General features: G+C 35.6%; 1 protein-coding gene across 14 annotated transcripts in view; it reads right to left on the bottom strand.

Annotated features, from left to right (window-relative positions):
- Positions 1-22,203, bottom strand: part of Mycbp2 (MYC binding protein 2) — a 222,594-nt gene that overhangs the window by 127,968 nt on the left and 72,423 nt on the right. For 13 of the 14 annotated variants that reach the window (XM_076930602.1, XM_076930603.1, XM_076930607.1 and 10 more), the window contains exons 18-23: positions 21,334-21,441; positions 14,825-14,944; positions 12,138-12,219; positions 6,095-6,212; positions 2,114-2,318; positions 1,485-1,638 (exon numbers count right to left, since the gene is read on the bottom strand). In XM_076930602.1, coding sequence (XP_076786717.1) covers positions 1,485-1,638; positions 2,114-2,318; positions 6,095-6,212; positions 12,138-12,219; positions 14,825-14,944; positions 21,334-21,441 — 787 coding nt within the window. The remainder of the gene's footprint in view (positions 1-1,484; positions 1,639-2,113; positions 2,319-6,094; positions 6,213-12,137; positions 12,220-14,824; positions 14,945-21,333; positions 21,442-22,203) is intronic. The other variant, XM_076930608.1, reaches the window with a different exon arrangement.

Below are 22,203 nucleotides of genomic sequence, written 5' to 3'. Positions count from 1 at the left end.
TAAACAAATTGAAAGAAGCAATTTACATAGACATATACCCAACAATATTGAAGCAATAATAAAATATTGCCTAACAATCAATCCATCAATAAACAAACAAATAAAAACAAAAGCCAGGACCAAATAGATTCACAGCAGAATTAAACAAGACTTTCAGAGAAAATCTAACACTAATACTAATTATATTCAAATCATTCCAAACGATGGCAAATTCTTCCACTCTTTATAAAAGCCAGAACTAACTACTCCCATATCAAAAACATAGCAACAACAAAAAAGAAAATTACCAGTTGCTTTCGCTCATAAATATAGATGCTAAAAATTATCAATAAAATACTTAAATGTGAATATTAACAGGAAATTTTACAGTCTATAGTCTATTTTTGACTCAGTAATCCTTTTTCTTTAAAAAACATTCTAATTAGTTTGTTGTGTGTTTGTATGAATGTGTGGACATAGTGAAATGTGAATGTCAGAAGACAACTGTAAGAGTCAGCATCTTCTCCTTCTGCCATGTGTGTCCCTCAGGATAACTTAGAATAGAACTTGTCAGATATGACAGCAGATGTTATAAACCACTGAGCTATCTCTAGCAAATGTCATAACCCACTGAGCTATCTCTCCAGCCCAGCAATCTCACTTGTTCTATTAGCTAAAAAATGATGTTTTTTAAAAGTAATTATGCATGTGTGTGTGTGCTGGGGTGTAGATATGTGCACATGAATGCAGGTGCCTACAGAGATCAGAAGAGGGTGTCAAATCCCTGGAGCTTGGGTTATATATTGTTATAAACTAAGCCCTATGAGGATGCTGGAAACTGGACTCAGGTCCTCTGAAAGAGCAAAAGCTCTTAACCACTGGGCCACTTCTCCAGCTCTACAGTTTTCTTAAAGGTCATGCTACAAGAATTTGTTTATGTGATGTAACTCTAAAATGTGTCTCCATAGTTCTGTGAAGCATCCAAGGTAAACAGAAAGCTTGGTAACAGATACATAGTATCTTAGTTAGGGATTTACTGCTATGAACAGACACCATGATCAAAGCAACTCTTTATAAGGACAACAGTTTATTGGGACTGGCTTACAGGTCCAGAGGTTCAGTCCATTATCATCAAGGCGAAGCATGGCAGAGTCCAGGCAGGCATGGTGCAGGAAGAGCTGAGAGTTCTATATCTTCATCTGAAGGGTGCTAGCAGAATACTGGCTTCCAGGCAGCCAGGATGAGAGTCTTAAAGCCCACACACACAGTGCCATACATACTCCAAAATGGCCACACCTACCCAAACAGGGCCATACTTTCAAATAGTACCACTCCCTGGGCCAGGCAAATACAAAGCATTGCAAGTAGTTAGCTTATCAAATGACTTTTTAAATCCCTGTTAAATGTTTATTTCTAACTTAGTGAAGAAACGCAAAAACAAATTCTGTAGTGTCCATTTCTTGTTCATTTTATTGATACCGTATTTTGTAAAGACATATGCTTACCTCCAAAGCACATCATACACAGGATCAAGACATACACCAAATCCTTGCAGATCCTCTTGTTCAGAGTCATTGAAAGTTTTACAACTTCCATCCACTTTATTTATCAGAAGACATTTAAATGGTGGAGGTTCTGATATAGAAGCAGGCACCAAGCCTTATGAAAAATATAATTAAATATACTTTTACTTTGCTTTACCTTTACACATTCCCCCAAGCCCACAAGGAAAGTAGTATTATCACAATTTCATACACAGAGAAGCTGATATATGTCTAATAAGCTTAAATGGAGTCTTTTTTAAGTGGCAGAATTAAAACACCTCTAACTACGTCTATGATGAATGATCATGTTATGCTCTAAACCTGTACTGTGTAACTCACTGTGCCGTAGATATAGGTTTAAGTGTGATCATCATAATCTCTCAGAAAAACTAATTCAACTATTTACTTACAGATTCAATGTAGAAAGTCACTCATGACAATGTAAGTCTGAACCCTTTGCAACATAGCTCCTCCTTCTGCCATTGCCTAGACTATGAATACTTTGGTTCTTAAAGATCCCTATTATTTTTCTATCACACATGCACATAAAAAGATACAGCTGTATCTCATCATAAAGACAAGCTATTTACCTATTATGTGTTTGCTAGCAAAAATTTCTGATGTTGCAAGTACATGAGAATTTATAAGTGCTTCATCAATTCGTAAGAAAGTCTGGTCCCCACTTGCACCAATCCAAGTGGCCTTCCGTCCATATTTTGACCCAATGTTAGGCATGGGAGCTGGCTTTGCATTCCAATATGGTACATCCAAAATGGGCCGTCCCAGTTGTCCTTTCTAAAAATAAATAAATCATATTAGTATTATTGTTGGATAATCTATAGGTTATTTAAGGTTATAACTATCTATAAAATGACTATATAAGATCGTATTTTTATGTACTTTTAGTTTTCCTTAATAAATAAATGTGGAATTTGGACCTAACACTTTAAAAGTAATAAAGTAATTCCTATTATTCCTAGATAATCTCCTTTTAACAGTACATAAAGTATATGTTTGTATTAGTTGAAATATTTTCCATATAGACAATGTTCTCAAAATACACTGTAGTCACCTATTTTTAAATTTAAAGTATTTTATATATACAATGCTTGAAGCATACTGCTACAAAGGATTCCTCTAAAACAATCAACTTTGACATTTTAAGTTAACAGTATAAAAGAACATCATTCTTAATATCAGATAGTGTGATAAGGACATTTTGTGATAAAACCAAAGTTTGGAACTGAGAAAACTTCGAAAAATGTTTAATGCAGTTTTTACATAAAGTTTTAGTAAGTCATTTCATTTATTTTTAAAGATAAACAGCAGGAGTAAGGTGTGTTTAAAACAGATGAACTCACTGAAGAAGCATAGCTGCCTAAAGGTAGATGGTGAGCTGAAACATGTGTTTCAAAAGAAGTACGAAGTGTCTGACTACTGAGCAGACAGGTGCCAAATAAAAGCACACTGACACTGGATAGGTGACACTGATCGACATGGTTCAGGAGCCGTCTCTCTCACAACACTCTCCTTTCAGAGACCCCTGAGAAGAGTCCCAGAAGACTTAACGCAACCTCATCAGTGAGATTAGCCAACACCACCTTAGGAATGAAGGAACACAGGCTACTCCAAACATTCAAGTTCCCACTCAATTACCAGGTTCATAAGAAAACATCTACTCCTTCAACATCACAGCAGAAAACAAAACACAGAGCAACTACAGATGCAGCTAAGCCCCAATCCCTAGAAAGAGAACCTAGTGAAGGAAAAGAAGTTACACCATAAGAGAAGTAGCTAATTAGTCTTTTTCTATAGCCATTTTAACAATAACAACAAAAAAGCATGAAGGTGAACAATGAAGAAGTCAAACTGACAATTAAAATAAGCATTACCACCACCTGCAAATATGAAGAAAAACAGTGAGAAATATAGATGCCTAGACAACCCCATTTGGACTCAAGAGTGTGGTAAAAAGTCAGACATACGTAAAGCAATCTGCAACTAGAATGTTACTCTAGAAAACCATAATGACTGCACATTTCCCACCAAGAAACACAACCAACAGAGAGCAAATAAATAAGCATGTGACTTAAACCTTTAACTGTATTGGGACTCTGTAGAAATCCTGACTTGTAACAAGAGGAAACCAATACTGAGTTCTTTCAGATCTGTCTAGCAAGCCTAAGGTACAGGAGGCACAACAGAGGAGGCTAAAGAGGAGGACTGAATGAAAAATGGGACAGCTCCTCAAAGAGACAAAAGGAGACCCTTAATAGGAAAGTGGTAAATGGGTCAACACACTTTGTTCATAGCTCCAAACACAGGTAGGGGCTTGAAAGCGAGCAGATCCTTTGTCAGCTATCAGATAGTGGCAATTAAAGGGCAGGCAGCACATTCTGTTGTCAAAGCTCTGGGGACAACCACTCTCATGTGCAGCTTGAAAAATACAGACTGTTAGCACTCAGAAGCCTACCAAGGCTTTTTGACCAAATTTGACCCAAAATTCTCACTTCTTACAATTAAACTAAAGGATATATTTCTAATAAAATTATTACATAGTTAAAATATAAAGTACATAAATATCTAAACATAAAAAACTGAAAACTTATAGTATAAACACACAGCAGAGTAGGACTATGCTAAATGCCAGGTATCTGAGGATTTCTAGTAGACTGGTCAGCAGGCATACATGGGACAGACAGTGATGTGCAAACTCTAAGACACAAGCAGTTCCAAATCCTCAGAGGTCAGACAAACATCATACAATCTAGCTTGATTCAACTCTTGCTTGTCTCCTTTCATACCCCCCTTAAAAGTTTAGAGGGAGACAAGGGTCAGAGAACATGGTATGATTATAATCTCAAAAAAGAAATTAAATATTTTCATGAAAGAAAAATAGAGATGGTGCAGATGTTAAATTTTTAAAAGGTTTATATTTGATTATCAAACATGATTAGATAGCGACATAGATGAGGAAGAAAATAATACCAAAACCAAACCGTGGCCAGGGAAGGTAGAGCAGGCCTGTAACCCTAGCATTCAGGAGTCTAAGGCAGAAGGATTATGAATTGAAGGCCTTAACTTACTAGCATCAAAAAAGGATATGTAAGAAAATATAACTATATAAACATTATGTGGAAAATATGTCCATAATATTATAAAGTAAAGAAAGTTATATTTTTATGTCTTATTCTCTACTAGTACCATTAAAACATCAGGTAACCATGGCCAGAATACATAATGAATGTCCTGAAAAAAATTGAAATACCTGCCAAAGATTTCTTTAATCACTCCAGAAGTTATAGCAAAGGACAGGTAAGATCTGTGTGAACTGATAGAATGGGGCAGTTATTAATGTCAACTTGACAGGATCTACAATCAATCTGTAGACAAAACTCTGGGTACATCTGTGAACCAAGTTTCTACAGTGGGTCAGCTGAGATGAGAAACACCATCTTATTAGGAGGCAGCAACCCTCTATGGCTAAAGTCATCTACCAAGGGACCAGCAGAAGGCAAAGCTGGCCACAGTGGCACACAGCTTAATCTCAGTGTTCAGAAGGGAAGCCATCACAGGTAAACTTCTGTGAGCTGGTGCTAGATTGGTTATATAGAGAGTTTTAGGCTAGTAAGGGCTTTTCTGGAATAGCTTGTCTCAAAAAAAAAAAAAAAAAGAAGAAGAAGAAGAAGAAGAAAAAGAAGAAGAAAAAGAGGAGGTGGAGATGAGGAAGAGAAAGAGGAGGAAGAAAGAAAGCAAAAAGCAAACAGAAGGCCAACATTCTACGAGCCTCATGACTCCATTGTCAAGCCTTCTCTTTTGCAATAGACTATATCCATTTTACATATTCATTATTTCTCAAAAAACAAGGTACACAGGACCTGAAGAACAACATTCAAGGTTGTCCTGTAGCCTTCGCCCTTGTGCGGCATGTACAGCTCACATATACATGTAAACAAACTTACTTATACACTTAAAAAGACAAACATTGTTGAGTTGGGTCTCAACAGTTCCTACCTCATACAGTGCAAGCTTACTAACAGAGTCTTAGGGAGATTTGCCTACATATTCACTACATTAGACTATAGAAAACAGTTTTGGGAGAAGCAAAGATAGAGAGGAACAGACAAACAGAATGGAAGAGGACAAAGAAAAGTAATTTTGCATTTGATATTATGCAAAAAGACAATAGCCATAAATTAGTTTAAACTCTAAACTTTCCAAAATTCTAATATAGAAATAGTTCGTGTTAAGAAAATTTCTTTATAAATTAGAGAAATAGCCTTTTAAGTGATAGATTCAGCTCCACTGATTGTTTAGAAGCTTTTGATTTGCAATAAACATGTCCAATTCTAACACAATCGCTAAATTCAATAAATTCTAATGCTGAACTAGAGATGAAAATTATTTGAAAATCTGTCACTCAGGAGCTGTGTGTGTTGGGATAGTCAAGATATATGCATATGTAATTATCTTAATACAAGAATCTTACTGGAACCAGAAAAAAAAGCTATGTAGCAAATTATAAGGCAATTGTATAATACAGTATTATTAATGTTTTAAAAAATCCTTACAGAAAAACTTCCAAATGTGAAGACCTGTCCATCCATTAAAAGGACTGCCGTGTGGTTGCTGCCGGCAGTGACTTGTGTGCTAGGGCCTGGCAAGGCTTGAACAAGAGTGGGGCATCCCCTAGGTTTGAAAAAAAAAATAAGTCAATTTCTTACAAGAGTCAACTGAAATATAAAACAATGTATCACAGTAAAACAGGGAGTTGAAAAGATCAAGGCACTACAGGTACATTCAGCAATCATTGTTTCGGTGTTAGACACCTGCCTCCATGCTAGGCACCAGGTAAGCAGACAACGACTTTAAGGAGATCAACAAAAAGATTCTTGAAATTTACTAGCCTAACCATAAACACACTATTTTAACTTTTCAGAAATGTGGGTGCTAACTTTAACAGGAGCAATCTGCTTAGCCTGTACACCAAGGGGTATATGGCTCCTCAAAAAGTATTCAAGAGCTAGATGAAATAACTTTACAATCTTCTCTTCTAATTTTCAGCACATAGATGTTCAAGTAGTAGCTAAGGACTCAGAGCATGCATAACGAGAAGCCTTAGAGCATCAGCTGTGCACTCGGGATCTAGAGTTAGATAGCTAACATTAAGTCTTACTCCTTCATGGCAAGAGACTAGGAGAGCGACTAAGTCATTCACTGTGCTTCAGTTTTTCTTCTACAATACAGAGAATAATAAGAAACTGTGTTTATCCCATGTGGTTTCTGGAAACAACTAAGAAGTGTTTGGACCTATGCCTGACACATAGTAAACACATAATTAATGTTAAGTGTTACGATAATGATATCCTAGTATCCTTACCTAGTTTTTATAAACTATGTTATTAACCATTTTTAGTAGCCATTATCTGTAATTGGAAAAAATATCCACTAAAAAGTAAAACACATTTAGAAAGTTTTGTGTTTGAGATCAAATTATACTTTGTATTTTCTTTACTATGTACAATTTATCCACTAAAATTAGAATACAACTAAAAATGACTCAGAAAGAAGCAAGGCTCCCAACTAGAAACACCGAAGTTATGGTATGCTCTCATAAAAATATGAATTAGGAACACTGTGGTATGAAAAGATGAATATATTAGACAGCTAGATAAGGGATAGAACAGACACATACTTTTAATTTTTCAGATATATAGGTGTTGCCTTTATTTAACAGGAGAAAAATCTACTACCTTGTGAACTGAATGACATTTGATATCTTAACAGAAATTTAATTCATGAACTAGATGTAGTAACTGATTTTATAACCTTCAGCCTGGGAAATGGTCAAGTATGGGGAAAGTAAACAAAAAGTAGATGGTAGAAACAATTGTTTATTCTAAGAAAAAGAATAGCTCTATGCAGCTAAATTCAAAAAGAATGACAGGTTTTGCTACTTTGGGTATAAAGAAGGGCAGAAGAAAAAAGTCTGAGGAAATGAGAGTGAGAATTACTGAAAGGATTTCCAGAGGAACAAATAAGATGCATGCCAGTGCTCTAGGAAGGCAGGGAGGCAGAAAAGTCCCCAGGAGCAAGCAAAGCACTGAAGTGCTCAGTGAGGTTGGAGAAGAGGCAAAATCCCTTCATGCATACCAGTAATAAAGGAACAAAGGAAAACAAACAGCTAAAAACAAAACTGCAGTCCCAGAACAGGTATATCTCATTTAAGATAGCAAATCTGAGGACCATGTGTGACCATGTTAAAATAGACAAACAAACTTAAGAGGTCAGAAGGGAGCTAGGAGCAGACCTGCACAGACTGAGACCTGCTTAGGCAGGAGGCTCAGGGGATGATGAAAGCACATGTCCTCACAGCAGCATGGGAGATAATATGAGTTGAAAATAAGGTTAGTGGACGAAAAAAATCTCCTGCCTTATAATTTTTCATTTTTGTTGTAATGTTTATGCATATCCTGTGCTGAGACAAGGCACTGCTGACCAGAACAGTTCCAAGTGAGATCATCTGCTCAGCTCGGTGAAGGGACAGGACAGATGAAGACCTAGCTGAGGACTGGAAGAGCTTACTTTTGAGACAGATCATTAGGATTCCTAGAAGACCACAACTGAGCTTCAGGAGATCTGAGAAAAACTTGTAGCTTGTTTACAAGCCTGGGACTTTCCAGTAATACTTCACAGAAATTTTATTCTATTTTTTTTCCCCGACAACAATGTCTATCATCAAATTCTCAAAATATCTTAAAACAGTTTTTTTAGAAAACAAACCAAACAGCTACAAAGCCATGCAAAAGTGGAATTACACTCACTGCAGAGACATGAGGTGAATATGAAATGATATCTGTCTACACAGATATGGTGATTTAATTCTTTACAGGTCCTTAAACATAGCTATGAAAAATATAGGCAGATTGATACATTCATGCACCATACTGTTAAGAGTGAAAAAAATGAAATAATCTCTAAATTGAGTAAGAAATAAAATGAAAATGGAAAAAGGCTTAGAATAAAGGATGTAGAAAGTACAGCCTGATAAACTCAGTTATGTGTGTGAACGAGTACACGTGTGTGTGTGTGTGTGTGTGTGTGTGTGTGTGTGTGTGTGTGCGCGTGTGCATGTACCTGTGTGTGCATTTCAGCACTTTATGAGTATCAAGGTAATAATGCCATATAGGACCCTTCACACTAGACTGAAGTAACTTATCACAATAAAACTGTGTATTAAAACCACTGTGAACAAAATTAAATTTTCAAATAAAAAATTTATCTGCATATAGGCAGGCAAAAAAGGAGAGTAAAACAGAAAGGCCATACCTATAAATAAATGAATGTATAGATGATAGATAGATAGATAGATAGATAGATAGATAGATAGATAGATCGATAGATAGATGATAGTTTGTTTTTCACTTTGTTTTCAACTAGAGAACACAGTAATAAGATTGGGAAGAACAGTGAAAAGGTTGACTCACAACTCTGAGGACAGTGAGTTTGGATAAGTGAACAATTGCCACTTTAGAGGTGTGACTTGTGAATTAATGTCCTCATGCGCACATCTAGTTCAATGCAAACAGGAACTGAAGGAAGAGTTCCTAGAATAGTTACAGTTTATAAATCACGGACATATAAAATGCTTTCACTAATTTCCAATATGTGTAGTGGCAATCTGACGACCTTACAAAATGTCTCCAAAGATTAATTGCAGGACTCGGAGCATAGGTTCTTTGAACTTTGTCTACGGTACTTAGGAGTTCATTTATTAAACTATTTAAAAAGCAAGAGAAAAAGAAAAAATAACATAAAACCTGTGTATGTGTGCATCCCATGCACTGTACATACATTAAATACATATGGCAATGTTAGACAGGACCTGAAAACTAGAGCTCAAAAAAAATTACAATCACATCATTTGTAGGAGGTGGTTAAGCAAGGATGTGAACCTTGTATATTATATTTTCTATAATAATTAAGTGTATCTGAGTACAAGGACAAGAAGAGAAAGATAAAACTCAAATACACACCCTGCCTGGACACTCAACTAACTAAATCATTAGGACAGCATGACTCACCTAAGGAGATGGCAGTAATGTCTCCTCCATAACCGACCACTATATACACTATAGTAGTCTCCTTATGTTAGTCAACATAGTTTATTGTGTATTACTAATAATGTATACTTGGTCACTAGAAACATTTAAAAATACATCCAACTACATATGTTAATTTTACTAAACATCTGAACATGCTTTGTTTTTGTGGTAATCAATAAGTGTGCTACAGAGGCTTTATTTCTTGTGTAATTACTCCTCCAAATAAGTGGTAAACTCCTTTTTGAATTAATTAACATCTTTTGCAAGTCACACATAGCTTCAAGTCAAAATAGGACTGCTTAAGATTAGGAGTGTTGGATGAATTTCTTTTTTTTTATTCTTTTTTTAATTGGATATTTTATTTACATATCAGATGCCATCCCCTTTCCCCATTTCCCCTCCCTAGAAACCCCCTATCCTATACCCCCTTCTCCTTTTTGCTTTTATACAATTTTTTTAATGTTAACCAATGGCTTTATAAATTTGGCAATGTTCAATATCTATCAGAAGTGAAACCTAATACCCAACCTAGATATATCAACTATCTTTGACTGGCGGAGACATGTGAACATCTGCCTCCATGTCTGGCCCCTCTCTTTTTCTCTCTCAGTTGGATGAATTTCTAATCCACTATGGTATCATGTAGGCAGACTGCTGTCACCCAGTTTAGCTCTGCAAAATCATATGTACACGTGTTACAGCTCTGAGTGGAAAGGTATTCTGGCTGGCAGAGTCCAAGGACTACCACAAAGGCACATCACACAACAGATTTTGAACAAAAGATTTCCTGGGGAAAACCCAGGAGAGGGGCTGCCTCTGCGAGGGAGAGAAACAGCAGGGAACTAAGTAGAAGGTAGGCTTGTACGGGGTTTCTTAGGGGTAGAGTTTTCCAAGGTAGAGATTCCCAGGATAGGTATTGGTAGGATTTCATGTCCCGAGTTTCAAATGAGCTCAGGGACTGGTAGGATTTCAGACTCAGAGACTGATGGCTTTTCAAGCCTTGAGCTCTCAGCAAGCTCCGGGATTGAGGGGATTCCAAGTCCCGGAACTGAGCTCGGGCTTTTGACTCTATAAACATGTATTGATCTTCCAGCTACACATTAACATGAAAGCATAAGAAACACTGTTCATGCTAAAAAAGAACAATTTTAAGAAATTAAAACAGATCTCATGGGGCTGGAGATGACTCAGCAGTTGGGATCACTAGTTGCTCTTACAGAATTCCAAGATTCTGGTCCCCAGCACATTCACAGTGGCTCAGAACCAGATCAACTGCAGCTCTGTCTCTTCCTCTGGGACAACCAATCAAGCATGTGATATATGGACATATACGTACACAAAACATCCATACACATAAAATAAATAAATAAATGCTTACTGTATTAAAAACTAGATCGTACTAGAGTTTAATGTACAAAATAACTTTGTTTCAACACCAGTATTTCCTGAAGATGATAAAATCGAGCTATCAAAAGTACTAAGCTATTACTTTGATTTTGTTACCTCAGGAACTCATAAATTCATGAATAATGCTGACTAGAATAATCAGAAAAACCTGGGTTTTAGGTAGCCTTTCATTTTAGAAGCTGATATAAATAATCTTTCAACAGACTTTACATAGCAACAAAGCAGGGCCAGGATCTTGTTTTACACCACAGCCTTTTTACCCCATATAAAAGTTAGAATAACCAAAGGCTGGAATCTGAGTAGTCAGAATTATCACTATTTCTTTTTCAAGTATGTTGTTTGGCAAGTATTTATTTGCAGAATGACATTCAAGCATCAAGTATGACTTTTCAGAAGGTGCTCTTCTTCATGCATGACTGAGACTCTAACATATCTTAGTGTCAGAGGCTCCAGTGTGATTACCAGTTAATTATCAACAACAGTCATGGTAACTGTCATAATCAAACTTTCTGTGCCATAAATATCAGAGAGCACCCACTTTCTTACTTCCTTCTCCTCTGAGTCCACTGCTTCTACTGGTCTAATGACTGCCACTGAGATACACTCACAGTCACATTACAAACTCTGTTTTATTTTGTAGTACAATTAGGTATGTTCACTCTCTTTCCTATTGCCATGTGGAACTTTGGGAAAAGAATATCTGTAAAGAATATGGTTGGTTTTGTAGTATCCTACTCACTCTCATATATAAAATTCCTATCAAGTATTCACACTAACTCCAAATCAACTACTTCATATAAGCACTCAACCACAGAACCAGCAGCCATCACATAATTCTACAGCTAGGTTTTCAAAAACAGTAGTAGTGCATTAGTTCAATATGTACATACACACAGAAACAAACAAACGAAAACATACACACATACACACAGAGGAGGAGAGAGGGAGAGAGGGAGAAAGAGAAAGAGGGAGAAAGGGAGAGAAAAAGAGAGAGAAAAAGAGAGAGAGAGAAAAAGAGAGAGAGAGATATCAAACTATAGAAAGAAGAGAAAGGAAAGGGAGATGAAAAAAAAGAATACATTAAAATAAAGTTGGTCAGTACCTGGAATTGACATCCCCATGTCCCAGCTGGCCATGCTGCCCATATCCAAATGTATAGACGTCTCCATTTTCCATGAGAACCACTGAAAATAATAGTTTTATATCTTTATTATAAGCACTTTACATTTCTGTCCTAGCAGTACAGTGTAATTTTCACTGTCAAGTCTGTCATCATTCATAGTAGGTCAGAGAGAGGGTTAGCTGGGAGGGCACAGTGGGGCAAGAGCTATAGGGAGGGAAAGCTTACACTGCAAGCCATGAAAATGCCATATAGAAACTATCAAATAGACACATACAAAAACAGGTTAAACTGAGTTACCCTATAGTGGAGGATAGCATCACAACTAGAAAACACATGCTGACAAAATAGTGATGATGACGACGACGATGATGATAACGACGACAACAACAATGACAACAATGACAATGACAAAACCAAAACCCCAGTGCCAGACACATGACTCTTTCTGAATTGTTCTCCACTGTTGACGCATAGAGCCCATCTAAATATTACAAGCTCCTTTAATGCTCTTAGTTCATCTCTAGAACTTGATGGTAAAACTCTACTGCTAAACACACTATACATACTTTAACTATAAAAACTGGAAAAATCAAGCAAGAATTGACCTGACAGCTTCATCCCTCTTGGCTGGCTTTCACGGTGCTATACACACAACCCAAAAGAGAAAGTAATCATAATTGTTACCCAGGTTAGACCCCTGTGAGCTACAGTATCTAGGGACGATATTCCTGCTGGTGCAGGAGTGGCATGAATGTTTTTGTTGTAACCAAAATTCTGATTGGATTTAAGACCCACCCTATGAAATAAAAAACATGCCTGGCACCCCTGGCAGAGCCAATCTGTGGCTAGAAAGGTCATAGGACACAGAGGAGACTTTTGTTTGTTTTTTTACTTTTACAACTATTACTTTGTTTAATAAAAACAAATCCTAATGACTTTGGCTATATACATGTATTGTGGCATCTTTCAACACCCATCTTTTTGTAGTAGATGGCAGTTAGCAAACCGACTCACAACTGGTCAACCTACAGAGAATACAAGACTTCAGAGTGCTCAGACCTAAATGGGACATCAACATCACATCCATCCCTCAGAGACTCAGCAGTCTACATAGGACAGTGGGTAGGATGACTTAGAAAGCCAGAAGTAATGAATGACTATAAGGAAATATTATTTTCCAGACACAAAGGAACAGATATACAAATGGATTTTTAGTGACTGCAACAGTATGACCAAGACCCATAAAAAGCCAAGCAAGACAAAATTCTACCATGAAGCAGGGGAGGTGGTCATGGAGTTCCCCAAAAGCTGATGATCTATTATTATTATTATCAGCTTATTATCAGCTGGGGGAGGGAAAGTCATTTTATTTAAGGATGAGAACCCTAACTTTAGGACAAGTCTCACATTGAAGAGTCTTTGGGTAATACAAATTGAACTTAATGGGAAGGGAGGGAGGGAAAAAGAGGGAGAGGGAGAGGGAAATGGAGGGGGGCAGACAGAGAGACAGAGAAGGCTGGGTGGACAAGGAAGTAGTGGCAGACCTAGGAAGAGTTGAGGGATGATCGAAATACACTGTATGGGGGAACTCGTGGATGGGGAGGCAGGAGTGGGAGGGTGGGTGGGGGTATATCCTCACAGAAGCAGGAGGGAGAGAATGGGATGAGAGATTCCTGGATTGGGGGGAAAAAGGATTACATCTGAAATGTAAATAAAATATCCAATAAAAAATTAAAAAAAAAATAAGTAAGCAAGGTGTGGTAGTACACACCTTGAATCCTAGTCCTGGGGAGACAGACAAGTGGACCTCTGTGAGTTTGAGTTTAACCTCATCTAAAAACTGAATTCTAAGGCAGCCTGGGGTACATAGTGAGATCTTTCCTCAAAAAATAATAAACAAACAAACAAACAAATAAATAAGGCTTACATAATTCTACATTTAATGGAAATTAAAAAATTTTAGTTCTGCAGAGTGTTTTATAGGTCATAAAATGTATGCTTCCCATAATAAAATCGAAACCTCTTATAAATAGCACTAAATAACATTAACATTTAATGATATATGTTAGTTTATCTTAATAACATGTAAGCACATATAAAATCCTGTTCACTAATCTAGACCATTTGGAGAGCAGCAGCTCGGGTGGTGGTCTAGACAGCATCAGCAACATAACAGAGCTAAGGTTTGCCAAGGTCTGACCAAGTAAGGAAACACATTCACTTAACTTTCAACTTTTTAAAAAGGTTGAATAGTGCAACCTAGGCTATTTAAATGCAGTGTCAATAATCTACTAAGAATCTAATTATTTTACTCATTTTCTTACTAAATGATATAATTTCTAATTCAATATTAATAAAACATGGGACAACATCTGAATGCCATAGGATTTTAGAATTGAAAAGCATTTCAAGAATTACTTCATCTCCTGTAAGTTCCTGAACTGTATAAGAAAATAAGTTTATCAGCAGACAAACTGTAAGTTAGGTCTTTTGACAAGCACAACACTATTTTCATGCTATAGGTTTTAAAAGATTCTTCAATAAAAACTTTAAAAAAACAGAGATGCTGTACATTATCATGCAGATAACAAGTGATGTTTATCAACTGTAAGCAAGGGATACACAATTGTAAAAAGGACGTTATACCCTAAGGTTCCGGCTGCTACCTGAGTGATGAAATCCACAGCCAACTTGGACCGCCCGGAGCTCACAGTCAAACCGCACAGCGCCTGGAGGGTAGGTTGTGATTTTGCTTGCGTCCTTTTCCCCTCTCTCTCCACTTCCATCTGAAAATGTTAAAATTCACATACATAATTATTCATACTCACAATAAAACTTCAATCAGTTTACTATGGAAGAGAAAGAGAAAAATGTTAAAAGAAATGAGTAAGAAGACCCTGTAGTTGTTAGAAGAGATAGATTAGGAAACTACCTTCAAGGAAGCCAGTCTGAATAGATATATAGTACACTTCTGTTATAGACTACTAAATCAGTAATAAATAAATATGATCTGGTAAAACCTAGTAAGCTAATTAGGAGTGTAATGAAAGTGCACAGTTAAGTTATGAAAATAAAAATTTAATGTGAAATTTAAATTTGATATGGAAGAATTTAGTCTGAATAAAAAAATAACTACATGCAATGTCATTTAACAATAATTGTACTTAGGAATACTGTTAGTAATTGCTGTTTTAAAAAATCCTAGTAGACTCACAAATGACAGATTTCTTAACCAGCTCTCAGAAAGGCTACAGTCTTTCTGCCCACCAGGATGGCAACTAAACTTAAAAAGAAACTTGATGAAGACCAGAGAGCTTGACTCAGGACCTGCAGTTCAATGGCCTTCAATGGCCTCTTCTCGCCCACTGCTCCTCTGCCTTCCTCTCATGTTCCAGTGTGGCCTCCCTCACCTGCTGAAGTTAGCCAGCTCTCTGTCTGCTCTACTTCCTTCTGTCTGTCTTTAGTTTGTTTATCTATAATTTTTACCTCTCTTTAGGCTTCTCTCAATCACTGCCTTCTATATTTGATTTAGAAATTATATGACGTTCTAACCATAACTTCCACATTCTAGAATTTTAATACCTGAATTTAAAAATGTATAAATAACAGATAACTTCCTTTTTGAAACAAAAACTATATATTACATACTAAAATGTGACCTTTATGTTATCAATACTCAATTTCCTTTCACATAGCGTGTATGAAATTAGAAGGAATTCCAACAGGTCAGCTGAGCTGAACCACTCCACTGCTGCACAGAAACATTAAACGAGTGCATTAAACATGCAGATACATATGTGAATTTACAGACAAACAGTTTGAATTCTGGATTTTATTAGCCTCTTTAAAATATTAAATACAAGAACATTGAATCATTTAATTTTCATTTTCATCAACAATCATTTTCATCAATAAATCACTCACTCTGATTTACTTTCATCAATATTTAGTTAACACAAACTTGTCCTCAAGTATGACTTTCTTTTCTGTAAGTGGACTTTATCTTGAATACGTTAAACACTTTCTAACACTTGGATGGTAAAACTCACTAATTTGGAATAACATAAAGTGGGTGGGCCCATGTGACTTAATGAAGAAGTATTAATTACAGAATATGTACATAAACGTTCAGTTTTGTTATCTTCAAGCAATATAGGTTACATATTAAATGCTACAATGAAAAAAATGTATTCACCTATATTAAACTTCAAATATGCTGACAGTATATTAAAATGTACCATAAACATGAAAGTCCTTTAACATACAAGAATTAACTGCTGGACCCAGAGGTTGAAGGCACGTTGAAGGAATCCTTCATTTCTTGAGCCCTTGGTTTGAAAAGCTAGTGATTTTAGACAGGATTCCCCTTAAAAGTATGACCCTGAAAATTCAGAGGAAGAAATTACTTTGAAATTTTATTTAAAAATATCACAAATACTATATCTGAATTAGTGAGAGGTTTTACTATAATAGGATAACAAATAATACCTGTTTTGCTAAATTTTTTAATGTGAGTTTGTCTGTTAAATCACAGAAAAAGCAAATTAAAAAGTTCCAGTATTTTGTTTCAGTTCAGATAAAATGTATTCTTTGTTTAAAGGCTTCTCTCTAATCTTGGAAGATAGTGGAACACATTTAAATGTCTCACAAAAAAGGAATATATATTTTCCCAAGGGTTATTTATTTAAATCAAGTACTAGATGGGAATAAACTTTTTAACTTTGTCATAACTGGTAAAATATATACTTACTGAAAGCAAGTGTGATTTACAATGAAAGTAGTTCTTTTCATATGATTTTACCAGACTTAATAAAACATATTCCACTATATAAGTATATTCTGTCTACTTAGAAACTTCTACCTTGACTTTAATATCTTCCTCTTCCTATGAGATGGAGGCTAACACAGATACAAATCCCACAAAAGATGTACAATAATGCAGAAGAAAAAATTCTAAAGGCCTAATAATTTATTAAATAAAATTCATATAAGAGAATAAAAGATTTTATTTGATATACAACTTCTACTAGGAGCATTTTGTTAAGAGTTCATGTAAACACCCTATACGTAAAATCATAGCTTAATTATTACAGATTGTGAAAGTAGTAATAAAAAATAAGGATGAGTCATAGTCACTTGTAGACTTCATACACACACAAACACACATTGGGGTTTTCATTTAAAAAAATGATATAATTATAAAATTTAATGTTTTTTAGGTTTTGAAAAGGAGTACTTAGTAAGCATCCAAAATGTAATCCAAATCAAGCATCAGCAAGTGAAATTCAGCAATGCCAAGTATGTGAAGCTCACTACTCAAAAAGACTAATGAACAACCAAAGGATTTCACTTTGTGTTACAATAAATAAATAAACTAATTAATTAAAAAATCTGAATAATCTTATTATAGTTTTCTCAGCATGACCATAACTGTCTTTTTCTAATCAATGTTAACAGATACCTATCATATGATAATAAAACTGACATCTTGGCAGATGTATAATTAAAACATTGCATTTATCTTCTCTGAACATATTTGTGTTGAAGAAATAAGACTTAGCATCTAAAGGATTATAAACTTGAAGTTTAATTCTTACATAAAGCCATGTATTTTTCAGCTAACTTTAGTCAAAAAAACGTAAAAGTGATCACAGAACACAGTGAGTGCTTTGAGCAACATAGTTAAATTAAAAAACCAAAAGAGGTGGTAATTGCAGTGTCTTAAGTACTTGATTTGTGCTAACACTATAAAATTTTCAGTGCCACTGTGGATAAGTGGTTGAATAGCAATCCCACCAGGGAGTCACAATTAGACACTAGGCCTGTTGCATTAGCTTTCCCACTTGTAAAATATCAACAATGGTGCACACCTCACAAAGTTCTTTGGAGGATTAAACAAAGTAATTTATGGAAAGAAAGTATTCAATCAATATTCACCACTGTTGTTTGTTACTGTTTGCTTTAATCAACATAGCAGTCCAACAACACAGTATTCTTTGACCATTTTACTACACCATAAGGGTTACCAACAAGTCCACATCATAAATTGTGGAACTAATGTCGATTTTGACTATTAATAAGACTCATGTGTTTTTTCTGTTATCAAATCACCAACACCTTAAATCTTTACTAAATATAAACTATTTACATATTTAATGACATTGTGAGTCTTATACATCAAGAGAATTCTAAAATGAAAGCAAAGAGTGCCACTGAGTGGCTAAGAATCATAGAAGACTTCTATGTGCAAACATTACATATGTCTCATGTTTTTCATATAATCTTTATAGCAATGTAGGCTGTAATTATTTTTATTTTTAAAATAAATAAAGACCCTAAAAAGACTAACAAATATAGAACAGATGCGTGATTTAAGTAAATGAAAGACACAGAATGAAAACTGAACCCCAATTAAATAAAGCTCATGCTTCCACTATACTCTGTGGCACTCTGTGAAGGTTTGTATTTGTTTGGGCCAGGAAATAACACTATTAGGAGGTGTGGCCTTGTCAGAGTAGGCGTGGCTTTGTTGGAGTAAGTGTGTCTCTATGGGTGTAGATAGGCTTTACGACCCTCATCATGGGTGCCTGGAAGTCAGTCTTCTCCTAGCTGCCTTCAGAACAAGCTCAGAACTCTCAGCTCCTTCTCTAGCACAGTGTCTGCCTGGATGCTGCCATGCTGCCGCCTTGATGATACTGGACTGAACCTCTGAATCCGTAAGCCAGCTTCAATTAAATGTTGTCCCTAGGTTCTTGGTCATAGTGCGTTTTTACAGTGATGAAAGCCCTAAGACACACTCTCAAACAGAAAGAGCAGAGAACACTCCCAGGTGCTTAGCGGCATGTCTTCAGAACGTCACATCAGCCACTCTAAGAAAGATTCCAAGACTATTTCTTGAATAATTCAGCTGTTTCTAACTAGATATGACATATCGACAAACTTCCCTGACTTTGATATGTAGCTAGAGAAAATGCTAATCCAAGAATCCTTTAGAAATCTAGTTTATGATCGCAACCTACTGTATGTTGTATAGAATTCTCCTCAGTGATTCAGTCTTCCACAGTGGAGTTTTTGTTTTTGTTTTATTATTAGATATTTTATTTACACTTCAGATGGCATCCCCTATCCCCATTCCCCCCCCCACCCCCCTTAGGAAACCCCTATCCCATGCCCCCTTTTCCTTTTTTCATTTATACACTTTTTTTAAAAAATGTTAATCATAGGCTTTATAAGTTTGGAGTTGTTCAATCAGAGGTGTAACCCACTGACCAACCTAGATATAACAACTATCTTTGACTGGTGGAGATACATGAATATCTGCCTCCCTGTCTCCCCCCTCTTTCTCTCTTTCATCACCTAGCTTCTCTTCTCCTTCTTCTTCTCCGGTTTTTGTAATCAAACCTGCCATCCTATGAGCGTCTCTGAACTTCTTCAGAACAGCCGGAAGCTCTCCAGCTTTCTATTTTAGAAAGCACTGCTCCTAATAGATCTAGTTTTAGCCCTTCTTTAGTTTTAGACTTCTTTAGTCACAAGTCAGGAACTGTAACTGTTGTCATCCTATATGTAACAGAATTACATTTATGTCAGAAGATAACTAGCACAGTAAACTAGTAGGTAAACTAAAGGTCAAAGCATTTTAAAAAATAATGGGGACAGTGAAAAGTAGTAAGAGTAGTCAATAGAGAGGAATAAAAGGCAGGCAGTGAATAAGGAGGTGGACAGTTAGCATAGTGAGCAGCAGGTGGTGAGTTAATATTTTACACAGATAGAATACCATCTCATAACTTAACACTGCATTCCTCTTGAAGTAAAAAGATGAAATTATCTCACTCTATAAAACCAAGAAAAATAAGTGAACAAACAAACCTGGGTCTGTAATATCACATCCTTCTCAAAGAGACTGTTACAACTCTACAAAACGTAATCCAGTGGCACAGAGAAGTGATTTAAGACTTCACCGAAATGATTCACCCAGTAAACAGAGCAAACACAAATCTTTATCTTATAATAAGTAAATATCTAATATAAATACATCTAAAACACCTGTTTCTACTACATATATTATATATTCATACTTCATATGAAGTTAATCTATATGTTAAGTCTAAAATCCCTGCTTTGTGTACTTTGAGTGGAAAAATGAAGAGCCGAGAGGGGCAGATAATTAAGTGTGCATGACTGCCAGGTCTCACATGAATGTCACTTTTAAACACAGGTTAAAGGTCTCTAGGCAAAAGAAAAAAAGCAAGATAGAGTAATTAGACTAAGCTGTCTATTCAAAAGGAACTTGTAAAACTTTCAACAGTCATTAGCCCTACCTTAGGCATTGTAGAAAACAGCAAAAATAAGGTGCGTTAGCCAATGATGAGTGAGTACCTGGTTCGCATGCTAAAATTCAAGATACAATTTACACATAAATAAAAAATTGTCTATATTATTATCTGATGTTAACCAAGATACAATTGGTTGTTTAACCAACAAATATAAGCATACTTTAGAATAATTATACTTAGAACTCTGCTTAAGAAATAAATGATGCAGAAGGAAATTCCAAGTCAGTCTGTCTGTCTGTCTCTGTCTCTGTGTTTCTCTTTCTCTTTCTCTCTCTCTCTCTCTCTCTCTCTCTCTCTCTCTCTCTCTCTCTCTCTCACAAAAACTACAATACGTCTCTATGCTTTACTCTCTACTTATAGATGTTTCCACTTGGCCTTCAAATAACAAGCATTTCTATATTCTTGTATGTTGTTGACATTAAAATAGCAGAAAATATATTGGCAATTTTAACAGTTTTACACACTGTATGTAATAATTTTGTAGATGACATACCATGTTAACAGCATTGGACTAAAAATCTTACATTGTGACCTTCAAAAGGCAAATAATAAAGAAGAAAAAGAGTTAGGAGTGATGCCGCTAAAGCCTATGAAAGAGGAAAGCAAATGAAAAGACAGAGTGTAGAACACATTCCTTGTTGCAGTTCACACCAACAACAAAGAGAGAAAGAAGCAGCACAGCCACAAAGGACAGTCCCACTTAGAGCAGTCCTTTCTCCTCAGGCTACACCACAGAAACAGAGCAGAAGAGTCAGTTTTGTACATTTTCCCAGAGACAAAATTTAATTGAGTGGAAGAAATTTGGAGAGCATCCCACCTAGGTGGTAAAGAAGACCAAATACCTTTGTGCTTGTCCCGTTTATGCTTTAGCTGAGCTGGATGGGATCTGAGTCTGGCTAGAGCCTGTTCTCGGTGGTTCATAAAAATAGGACCAGCAAATACAAGGGGGCCTGAGGAGAAACATTTTGCATGTGCATAGAAAAGCTCACAAAATGAAAACACTATAATGAACAAAAGTAATTAAAGCTAAAATGCATGAGAAAATTTATTTTTAACTGTTTGGACATTTTACTTTTTCCAATTCCTCTTCCACACATTACTATCTCAAGTACAGTTTATAAAGAAAAAATCCAATCTTTTATTCCTATATAAACTGAGCATTTAGAAATAATCTTAAATGGATTACCAGAAGTTCTACTAAAGTAATCTTTAAAGTATTTTTATGCCATATCTTAAAGATTAGTAAACATATGTTGAATGAAAATAAGTTTGCTTCCTTTTAAAATAATAGGAAACAACAATATTTTAAGTTAACATTTTTCTATCACCTTTGCTATAAAATCAAGGTTAACACTGTCACTGACATTTATTTGCGTGTGTTCCACATATGTGGAAATAAGGATATAAGGATGACCTGGACTGGGTCTCATATTGACAGTACAAAGGACTATCTAATTCAAGTGACATTTTAGAAACATTAATTATCATTCATTAAACCATTTCTTTCTGAAGCACCATTATAAAAAACATAATCATACATCTTTGTTCCTTCCAATTATTTAGTACTTAAGAAAAATATCTATAGTCAAAATAATTTTAATAAATTTTTAAAAGATCACTTTTTCTTGTGAACATTTAACTTAAAAAGAAAAGGAAATTTAGGTTACACTTTAAGGACATAAGAACAATCTTGAGTTTTAGCAACTTCAACA

Source organism: Arvicanthis niloticus, chromosome 3 (genome assembly GCF_011762505.2).
Source record: "Arvicanthis niloticus isolate mArvNil1 chromosome 3, mArvNil1.pat.X, whole genome shotgun sequence".
Lineage (NCBI taxonomy): Eukaryota > Metazoa > Chordata > Mammalia > Rodentia > Muridae > Arvicanthis > Arvicanthis niloticus.
Note: the sequence above shows the minus strand (reverse complement) of the source record. Positions and strands in the feature narration are given on the sequence as shown.